The sequence below is a fragment of the Euleptes europaea genome, chromosome 1 (assembly GCF_029931775.1).
Source record: "Euleptes europaea isolate rEulEur1 chromosome 1, rEulEur1.hap1, whole genome shotgun sequence".
In the NCBI taxonomy this organism is placed as follows: domain Eukaryota; kingdom Metazoa; phylum Chordata; class Lepidosauria; order Squamata; family Sphaerodactylidae; genus Euleptes; species Euleptes europaea.
In genome coordinates, this window is record NC_079312.1 from 20,433,918 (window position 1) to 20,444,809 (window position 10,892).

At 47.1% G+C, this 10,892-nt stretch overlaps 1 protein-coding gene across 1 annotated transcript; it reads right to left on the reverse strand.

Annotated features, from left to right (window-relative positions):
* Positions 1-2,977: 2,977 nt before the first annotated feature.
* Positions 2,978-9,280, reverse strand: LOC130473142 (TNF receptor-associated factor 2-like). The gene is made up of 5 exons (XM_056844675.1): positions 9,129-9,280; positions 7,009-7,063; positions 5,384-5,482; positions 4,694-4,813; positions 2,978-3,658 (listed from the first exon to the last, which is right to left on the reverse strand). Exons 1-5 carry the CDS (start codon positions 9,278-9,280, stop codon positions 2,978-2,980), a joined length of 1,107 nt encoding a protein of 368 aa, XP_056700653.1.
* Positions 9,281-10,892: the final 1,612 nt, after the last annotated feature.

A 10,892-nucleotide genomic window follows, 5' to 3' on the forward strand; every position in this document is an offset into this window, starting at 1 on the left:
TTCATTGTCCAGCTTTCACACCCATACGTAGTAATAGGGAATACGATGGCATGAATTAACTTAATCTTGGTGGCCAGTGACACATCCTTACACTTCAGAATCTTTTCTAGCTCCTTCATGGCTGCCCTTCCCACTCTCAATGTCGTACTGATTTATTGGCTGCAGTCTCCCTTTTGGTTGATGGTGGAGCCAAGGAATAGAAAGTCTTGAACAATTTCAATTTCCTAATTGTCAAAGGGGCTAGAAACTAAAAATAAAAAATAAATTAAAACTGAAAATTCCGGAAGGGGGCTGGAACATCACTGAAGCCCCCCCCCCCACTAAAGCCTCAGTGTTAATGGATCCTCATTTGTTTAACCACAGTTACAGAATAATGGGGAGGCATCATAAATAGGATCTCAACTAGCTGGCCCAGGCTAGCCTGATCTCATCAGATCTAGGGAGCTAGGCAGGGTCGGCCCTGGTTAGTACTTCAATGGGAGACCACCAAGTAAGTCCAGGGTGGCTATGCAGAGGCAGGCAATGGCAAACCACCTCTGGACATCTCGCCTTGAAAACCCTCCCCAAATCCCACCCCCCAAATCTCCAGGTATTTAAGAACATAAGAAAGGCCCTGCTGGATCAGACCAAGGCCCATCAAGTCCAGCAGCCTGTTCACATGGTGGCCAACCAGGTGCCTCCAGGAAGCCACAAACAAGATCACTGCAGCAGCACCATCCTGCCTGTGTTCCACCGCACCCAAAATAATAGGCATGCTCCTCTGATACTAGAGAGAACAGGCATGCAGCATGACTAGTATCCATTCTGACTAATAGCCATGAATACCCCTCTCCTCCATGAATATGTCCACTCCCCTCTTAAAGCCCTCCAAGCTGGCAGCCATCACCACTTCCTGGGGCAGGGAGTTCCCCAATTTAATTTCCCTACCCAGTTGCCAGCTCTGGGTTGCCGTGAGCTTTGGCTCGACGGCAGGGTTGACAGCTCCCTCTTTGCCACCGGTGGGAGGTTTTTGGGGTGGAGCCTGAGGAGGGCAGGGTTTGGGGAGGGGAGGACTTCAACGGTGTAGAGTCCAATTGCCAAAGCGGCCATTTTCTCCAGGGGTACTGATCTCTATTGGCTGGAGATCAGTTGTAACAGCAGGAGATCTCCAGCTAGTACCTGGAGGTTGGCAACCGTACTTGATGGCATTATCCTCCACCATCATAGACAGGGATCGATAACTAACACTGTCTCCGCTGCAGTGCCCTGCTGGGTATACAATTGTGTTCCCCCCCCTCTAAGAACCAGCATAAGATAGTCAATCATATAAATAATTTTTAATATTGTAATCTGCATAATAACAATTGTGTACTATTATTGCATAATAAATATTGATTTGGCTTTCAATAAATACAACTGTGAGGTAGAAAGCTTTGTCATTGTATCCGAGGACTTGAAATTCTTAGCGAGCAGGATTGCAGAGCCCGGTGCAATTTTTCTTTTAAAGTGCAGTACAAATGTGATTAACAAACAATAATGTGAATTTTTCTAAAAAAAAAATCACGCTTAGCTGTATCCTGCTGCTGACCAACAGGAAAACACACACATACCAGCAGCATAAATCAAATTTACATCTCCAAGGGCATTAACGCACACTTGTCAACACACACATACAGACCGGAAAGCCTCACAAGGATATGCCAATAGAATATATATATATATATATATATTCCTATATTTCATTGGGAAAAGATGCCGGATCTTTTCTCTGAAATGGCTCCTCCCATTTCAAAACTGTGCACATGTAACCTTGAGTCCACTAGGGGGAGCTAAAGAGTTGGGGTATTCCATATAAGGAAAAAGTCATCCTTTCCTGGGAAATTGGAAGCTAAAGTTTCCCTTCTCTTAGCAGACTCCTGTCGGGAGATAGCCACTCAGGTAGCCAAATTTTGCCTCCGGTCTAGTGGGATTCGTAAACGGCTAATTGAAAACCCTTCCCCATAGAAGATCTTTCCTCCTCCTCTTCAAATCCTCCTTCCCAGAATCATCAACATTTTATTATTTTACTTTATTATTTTAAACCCAACTTTGATTTTTATTCAGAGCTGATATTGTATCGGAATAAAACTTGATTGATTGATTGATATAAGGGGGTGGGGGGAAAGGCGCAATCTTCCCAGAGTGATCAGAGGGCCTGAAGCTGCAGGGAGCTTACCTCAGAAGGCCTTAAAACATCCGTCCGCTGCAGTTCAGAACCACTACAATGCAAAAATGGGAGAGAATGCAGGACAGAGGCGCATTATGCCCCATTTGAGGCACACACTGTTGGCCGCTGCGTGAGCAGCCTTGATGGGCCTTGGTCTGATCCAGCATGGTCTTTCTTTATGTCCTTACGTGATCAATTGGTCAAGATGGATGTGGAACGTGGTCCCCATCCTATCTCCCTCACCTGCTTACATTTTTATCCTGCTCTGCTTCCAAGGAGTTCAGGGCGGCGCACAGGGGTTCCACCCTCACAACAACCCTGAGAGGCAGGCTAGGCTGAAGGGGGAAAAAAAAGAACGTGACTTTCATGGCTGAGTGTGGGTTTTGAACCCAGGGCTCCTAAATCCTAGTCTGACACTCTAACCACTACGCCACAGCATATAACAAACCCTTGAGCAGCGAAAAGCCTACTCAAACCCCACCACCAGTATCTGTGCATGTAGCAGAAGCAGACTGTCACAAATGTGTCAGTAGTCATAAGTGCTACGGCCATCTTGTAAGGCTCAGAAAGTTCACCTGAGTGTATATCAGGGGCTGATATTGCATAATTCACAGAACAAGGATGGTTCTGCAGACTTTAGAGTTTTCCAAGAGGTAGTGGAATACCCACATTGGAACGGGAATTGTAGTGGAGACAACTGAGGGGATAGGTGGAAGGGAAGGGGATCTGAAGAACTTTGGAAAGGTAAGGGTCCAAGGACAACCATTCATTCTCCCTCGTCGATTTTTGGCCTCAAGCGTCCATCCCTGCCAAATCCACCACGACTTTGAGATATAGCACGTCGTCCCTGAGGTAGTTGGGAATCTGGGCTTTGCCGGCGAAGAGGGGGCTCCCGCTGGCGACATTGAGCCTCTCGCGCGGCTGGTGGAAGGAGGCGCTGTGAGGATCTGGCAGGAAGGTCTCCTTCAGCGGTGGCTTCCTCCGAGTGGGGTCCAGGAGGAGGAAGGTGACCTTTTGCCGGAAGGGCCACGGCAAGACGTCGTCGTAGGGCCCCTTGGCCAAGGCAAGGAAGAGGGAAAGGTGGCTCCCCTTGCCAATGCCGTCTCCGTCAGGGTACATCCGGACACAGAGGCGGTATCCAAAAGCATGGGTGGCAAAGACCGGGGAGTAGACGGAACGCTTCTTCCCGCAAGTGGAGTCCCTCAGGAGCTTGGAGAAGTTCTCCACTTTCCACACCAGCGTCCCGTTGGTGCTGATCAACTCCGACGATGGCGGCTCGGACCCTTTGCCTCTGCAGGAGCTCCCGTGAATCTCCTGAGAGGTTCTCAGCATCTTCTCATACTGGGAACAGCAGCGCTGGAGAGACTTCACCGTGGCCACCTGGCTGTTCAGCTGCCGCCGCAGAGAAACCACCATCAGCTCCAGGGACTCCACACGCAACAGGACAGCTTCTGTGTTCAAAGAAGAGTCGCCCTGAGGATGGGAGAGATTCGAGAGTTGACACCGGGACTCATGTTTGGTTTAAGGGCTCGAGCCCGCAACTGGCGCTTCAGTTTGTGAGCACCACTCAGTTTTGGCCACAAGAGGGGGCTAAAGGATGGCCAGCAAAGCTACACTGCAAGGCACGATTCCCATGAAAAGTTTCCAGGTCAGACTCGATTATTTTGTCTGAGCAACAAAAGAGGCTTGCTCCTGTTGCTTCCCCCCACCCATCCTTGCCCTTAGGATACATTAATATTGGGGGAGTGGGAGGTGTGGAGAACTTATTGTGAAAAATATTTTTCAATGGGTCATTTTAAAGGATACTCTTTGATTTAATCCCTCACATTTATTTGGTATAGTGAAAAGATTAGGATGATTACAGGTATATTAATTAGATTAAGTAAGATACTTATAAAGTAACTGAGCAGGGGGGTTATACTGTTAGCAAAAGTATATACAATTTAACTATGGACAGAAGAGAGTGAAGGGGAAGTCCATTATGTTTTATTATTTCTTAGATTAGAAATTTTTATAGATTCAATTTTATATTGTTAAGTATTAATGGAAAACGATTTATGATGTATAAAATGAGAAAACAATAAAAACTTTATTTTAAAAAAAGGATACATTAATATTTACAAATTATGTCATTCACTTTTCTCAAATTGGAGGACAAAGTCGCAAATTAATAGGGCTGCCAAGCCCGCCCCCAGGTCCTGTTAAAAAGACAAATAAGACCTGATCTACTTAACAGGAATTTCTTACCACAGAGTCTCCAGTGATTCCTACAGCTGCCCTTTGTCACTTTCAAGTCTCTCTAGGCATTGTCAGGGACTCTGTGGTAAGACCTCCCCGTAAGTAGACGAGGCCTTAGTTTTATTTTTAATGTCTTTTGGGACGCTGTCCCCCACAATCTTAAAAGTTAATGTTTGTGTGTTTAGGGTCCAACATCTACTGTTGTCCCAACAACTGCCTTGCTAAATCTGCTTCCACGTCCTGAGCTCCTTTGCCTCCTCAACAACGTACCATGCTGGTGTTTTTGGAGCTCCGAGAGAGTTTCCTTTCTTCGACAATCTCTTGATCCCCGAGAGCCAAGCCAGATTCCTTTGCAGTTCCACATTGAGCCACAGAGGGGCAAACGTGCTCCTGAATCAGAACAAGCCAGAAAATCAGGGAGGTTGAAGAGGGGTGGGTGGAGTCATGCTCTTTGTTTTGGGCAAGGGAGTACATTATTTAACCCTCTGGCCACTTTTGCATGGTAATTAGCAGCGCGTTCCAGGCTGAATTGCCCCACATATTTTTTTTTAATTTTGCATGCTGAACCGTCATTCTGGAAGTGACTGTGAAGCCGGCGCATACCTGCTTCAAGCCCATCTAACGCGACCTTTGGTGTTTGCAGCGAAGAATCCCCCTCAAGGAACAATGCAAAACAACAGTAGCGCGTTAGCTATGCATATGCTAATGGCTATGCAAACAGGAACAAAGGAGCAGGCGAGTGGGGGAAGTGGAACTTCTCCTTTTGCGTCGGGACTGTGAAAAGGCATTTTTAAAGTCACATTTTAAATGAGCGAGCATCAAAATTGACCATGCAAAAATGGCCTCTGAAAAACACATGGAGGAAAGGGCAGTCCAGAAAATACCTTGAAACCCCTCACTCCCAAAAGCCCTGGGCTGTACTATTAAGGGGCGGGGGGAGAAAGAATCTTCATTAGATACCTGATAAGATATCAGAGTTCCAGACCAGGAGCAGCCAAAATTTGGGCAACCAACTTCAGTGGCGAGGACATCGTTTTCTGCAGCTTTGTCACTGTGGAACTGAGGATGGAAAGAGAAAGGTGCAGGGTGTTAGCTGATGATCCTGAAGACTGACCCACATCCTTTCCCTTGTCAATAATCTCACATCTAGACCAAGATGAAATGTAATAATAATAACTCTCTGTAACCAAAGGCAGAAATATAAGCCAAAAGGCTCTTACTTAGGGTGCTTTCACATGTGCCAAATAATGCACTTTCAATCCATTCTCAATGCCCTTTGCAAGTGGATTTTACTGTGTGAAAAGTCCACTTGCAAATGATCGTTAAAGTGCATTGAAAGCAGGTTGAAAGTGCATTATTCAGCATGCGTAAAAGTCTTGGTCAGGTATGCAAATCTTTGATGGTAATTCAGCGTAGGTACCTTTCTCTCTACAGGCACTAATATATTAGTATTGGCTCCAGACATCACTACATCTTTTGACCAAGAAAGGTAACAAACGGCGTTACCATCAAAGATGCGAGTACCTGACCGTGGCAGCAAGACATTCAGTTAAGAGGCCTTCGACTTGTATCTCTGCCTGTGGTCACTGAGAATTATTATTACGACACGATAAAAGTTTATCGGTTGTGGCCGATAGCCATCACCATCTGTCACACAAAACCCAATCATAAATAGTAACATTAAAACAGCCTGACCCCCCCCCCCAAAAAAAGCTAGTAATTAGATGCATTAAACACCCTGATTAAAAACATCTTTAGCCTGGATTTTCTTGGCCGCTAAGGCAAAGAGTGACACTTTGTAGGAAACAACTGGATCGCCGTCTGAGAGGAGAAAGAGCAGCTTCTCTGAATCTGAAAAAAGATTTAGGCCCCTTAGAGATGCTGCGAGAAATGTAGAAATTATTATTTCATTTCTTCTTGGTCTAGCTTTGAGATTATTCATGTACTATTTTCAATGTCTGGGGCCTTTTTGTATGATTAATATTATTTAACCACTGAGGAAGGGCCAAAAACGCATCTGGTCAGGGTCAATAATTGTCCTTTTTTATTTATGTAAAGTTGTGGGGCTACTATTTGGGCCAAGACACATTTTTTAAAAGAAACATCATAATAAATATCTATATTTGTTTAGATCTATGCTTGTAACCTACAGATATTGAGCCCATATTTATATTGTTTTAACTTTCGTTGGATCTTAATTCAATTTATTTTGGGTTACTTCCCTTCCCCCCCCCCCCCCAGTTTTGTCCACATCCTTTCCCCAGAGAGCTACTTAAGCAGCCTCTGACTAAGGACAAAACAACTTATACCTTAAACGCATCATTGCCGCTGAAAATGGCAGCCACGCGTTCCACAACCAACATAGCTTCTAGGACAGCTTTCTCGTGTTTCTATTCCCCCCCGCCCGGTCCGAACCAATGGCAATCAACAACACGGGGCAAGGAGTCGCACAAGGTTGTAAGATCGTGGTTAATTATTCTTCCCACCCGGAGAGGCAAGGGAAAATCAAACAAAGTTTTCAGAGGCCGTTGCGCGTTTACGGCAACAAGTCGTTTGGGCCTTAGGTTTGCTGAAGTTCCACTCACCTGTCTGGGGCTCAGTCCTTCCCTACAAGCATGACACACCATCCTGTCCACGTCCCTGTGGTGGGAAGAAAAACGGAACATTAATATCATGCAGTTTCGAAATAGAAATGTTTGCTTTGAAGGTCTCCTCCCTGCCACACACAAAATCCCATATTCATCTCCATGCATACCCTCCACCGGACTGATCCCTTTCTTCTTTGCACCCCCCCCCCCAAATCCTTCACATTTGTTGTTCGTTCTGAAGAGGGGCTTGCCATCATAGCAATTATAATTCCAATAAAACAACAATTCATTCAGAGGGGAATCCTGTTCAGTGGCCCAGAAGGTCCCAGGTTCAATTCCTGACGCCTCTAGTTAAAGGACCTGGTGATGGGAAATATCTTCCCCTCCCCAAGACCCTGGAGAGCTACTGGCAGGCAACGTAAACAGTGCTAAGCTAGATAGGCCAGCGCTCTAACCCAGAATCAGGCAAGTAAAACACAAAAGCGCATTGGGAAACAGTGTGAGAAACATCAGGAGGAAGAAGATTCCAGATAGGGTTGCCAACCTCTAGGTGGTAGCTGGAGATCTCCAGGGGACAGAGATCAGGTCACCTGGAGAAAATGGCCACTTTGGAAGGTGGACTCTATGGCATTATAGGGACTCTTGGAAATACTAGTGCACTCCTAGGATACAGTAGGAATCCAAGAGCTGTTATTATCAGAGAGCTACTGTAATAAATTTTAATCTCTTATTTTAATTTATAGAGTGAATTGGAAATTTAAGTTAGTATAGAAAATGGGAAAGAAATGGGGACATCCTTTTAAAGATGTGCACACCCCTTGTACCAAACAAAGTAAAATGGAAGGGTTTTTTTTGTAGAGGGAGCCCTACAGGATAATAATAAATATCAGTGCCTGGCTGAGGAGTCAGGACTATCTCTGATCTCCACCTCTCAATCTTTACAACCCTCACAACTATGGCATCATACCCCGTTGAAGTCCCTCTCCTCCCCAAGCCGCACCCTCCTCAGGCTCCCCCCCCCAAAAAAAATCTCCAGGTGTTTCCCAACCGGAGCTGGCAACACTAATTCCAGATGAATCATACAATCATCGAGTTGGAAGGGACCACCAGGATCATCTAGTCCAACCCCCTGCACAATGCAGGGAATTCACAACTACCTCCTCCACACACACACCCAGTGACCAAGTTGGCCAAGATGCCTTCCCTTTCATCATCTGCCTAAGGTCACAGACTCAGCATTCCTGACAGATGGCCATCTAATCACAGAATCATAGAGTTGGAAGAAACCACCAGGGTCATCTAGTCCAACCCCCTGCCCAATGCAGGAAACTCACAATTACCTCCCCCCACCCACCCCCAGTACCCAGAAGACGGCCAAGATGCCCCCCCTCCCATGAACTGCCCAAGTTCATAGAATCAGCATTGCTGACAGATGGCCACCTAGCCTCTGCTTAAAAACCTCCAGGGAAGGAGCGCTCACCACCTCCGGAGGAAGCCTGTTCCACAGAGGAACCGCTCGGTTAAAAAGTTCTTCCTAATGTCTAGAGATGGAAATCGAAAATTTTAATTTTAATCTAAAATCAATTCTTATTTTAATTTAAAATTAAATCTTCGGATTTCCCAACCGGAGCTGGCAACCCTAATTCCAGAGGAATAATACAATCATCGAGTTGGGAGGGACCACCAGGATCACCTAGTCCAACCCCCTGCACAATGCAGGGAATTCACAACTACCTCCTCCACACACACACCCAGTGACCAAGTTGCCCAAGATGCCTTCCCTCTCATCATCTGCCTAAGGTCACAGAATCAGCATTCCTGACAGATGGCCACCTAACCACAGAATCATCGAGTTGGAAGGGACCACCAGGGTCATCTAGTCCAACCCCCTGCACAATGTTGGCATGCAGAATACACACACACACATATATACACACATATATATATATATACACATATATATATAAAATATTCTCTTTTAATTTTAACCCAATGGTTCTGGACAGACCTCCTGGGGCAACGCGGGCCACGAAAAAGCAAAGGGGCTGGAAGGCGGCAGAGGCCCCCCTCCCTTAGATCGCCCTCCCCCCCCCCAAGGCAGCCCCGGCACCACCGACCTGAAGAGCCTCTTCACGCAGCCCAGGCAGTAGCGGTGGCCGCACTCCGCCTGCTGCGGGTCGATGAGCAGGAAGCCGCAGGCCTGGCACAGCAGCCCGGCGTTGCCCAGGGGGTCCAGGGGCATCAGCGCGCCCCGCAGCCGGCCCATCATCCGCCCGGGGGCTGCAAAGCCAAACAGCCACCCAGCCCCGCCAAGCCCCTCCTAGCCCTCCCGCGATCTGAGCGCCGCCAGGCACGGCGGCTGCCTTTTAACCCGGCCGGGGCCATCCCCGGGCGCTGAGTCACCGCAGACGCGGCAGCAGGGAATCCCGCCGCTGACTCACCCCCCCCCCCGCGCCGCCCAGGGGTTCGAGGCCCGGCCTGGGGAAAGAAGGCCTCTGACTCCCGAAGGGGGGGCCGGGGGGAGGAGGAGGAAACCGAAATGTCCCGCGGAAGCCCGGGGGAAAGGCCACCCCGCGGGGAACCCGAGCCGGGCAAGGAAGGGGCGGAAACGCACGGGAGGTTTAATCACTCTTCCTTAATAATAATAATAATAATAATAATAATAATAATAATAATAATAATAATAATAATAATAATAAAAAGTCATAGATAGACCAGCACAGCACAATTTACCGTTAAAACCCTTCGCGTTACCGGGGATGTACTAAAACTAGGAACAGCGCTGGCCCATAGGCAATACATGACTGCCCCTAGAGAATGCATGCTTGCCCACTGGGAATAGTGGAACCCACGCTTGCCAATAGGGAACAATGAAACCTCGCTTGCCAGTAAGGAACAATTAAACCACACTTGCCAATAGGGACCAATGGCAGCACTCTTGACAATTATGGTCTCATTATTCCCTAATGGCGAGCATGGTCTCGCTGTTCCCTATTGGCAAGCGTGGTCTCATTATTCCTTATTGGCAAGCGTGGTCTCATTATTCCTTATTGGCAAGCGTGGTCTCATTATTCCTTATTGGCAAGCATGGTCTCACTGTTCCCTATTGGCAAGCGTGGTCTCATTATTCCCTAATGGCGAGCATGGTCTCACTGTTCCCTATTGGCAAGCGTGGTCTCATTATTCCTTATTGGCAAGCGTGGTCTCATTATTCCTTATTGGCAAGCATGGTCTCACTGTTCCCTATTGGCAAGCGTGGTCTCATTATTCCCTAATGGCGAGCATGGTCTCACTGTTCCCTATTGGCAAGCGTGGTCTCATTATTCCTTATTGGCAAGCGTGGTCTCATTATTCCTTATTGGCAAGCATGGTCTCACTGTTCCCTATTGGCAAGCGTGGTCTCATTATTCCTTATTGGCAAGCGTGGTCTCATTATTCCTTATTGGCAAGCATGGTCTCACTGTTCCCTATTGGCAAGCGTGGTCTCATTATTCCCTAATGGCGAGCATGGTCTCACTGTTCCCTATTGGCAAGCGTGGTCTCATTATTCCTTATTGGCAAGCGTGGTCTCATTATTCCTTATTGGCAAGCATGGTCTCACTGTTCCCTATTGGCAAGCGTGGTCTCATTATTCCTTATTGGCAAGCGTGGTCTCATTATTCCTTATTGGCAAGCATGGTCTCACTGTTCCCTATTGGCAAGCGTGGTCTCATTATTCCCTAATGGCGAGCATGGTCTCACTGTTCCCTATTGGCAAGCGTGGTCTCATTATTCCTTATTGGCAAGCGTGGTCTCATTATTCCTTATTGGCAAGCATGGTCTCACTGTTCCCTATTGGCAAGCGTGGTCTCATTATTCCCTAATGGCGAGCATGGTCTCAC

Coding starts and splice junctions, on each gene's coding strand:
- LOC130473142 (XM_056844675.1), bottom strand. CDS start 9,280: ATGATGGGCCGGCTGCGGGGCGCGCTGATGCCCCTGGACCCCCTGGGC. Junction 7,064..9,128: donor TGCGTGAAGAGGCTCTTCAG/GTCGGTGGTGCC, acceptor TTCCCACCACAG/GGACGTGGACAGGATGGTGT. Junction 5,483..7,008: donor AAGGACTGAGCCCCAGACAG/GTGAGTGGAACT, acceptor TTCCATCCTCAG/TTCCACAGTGACAAAGCTGC.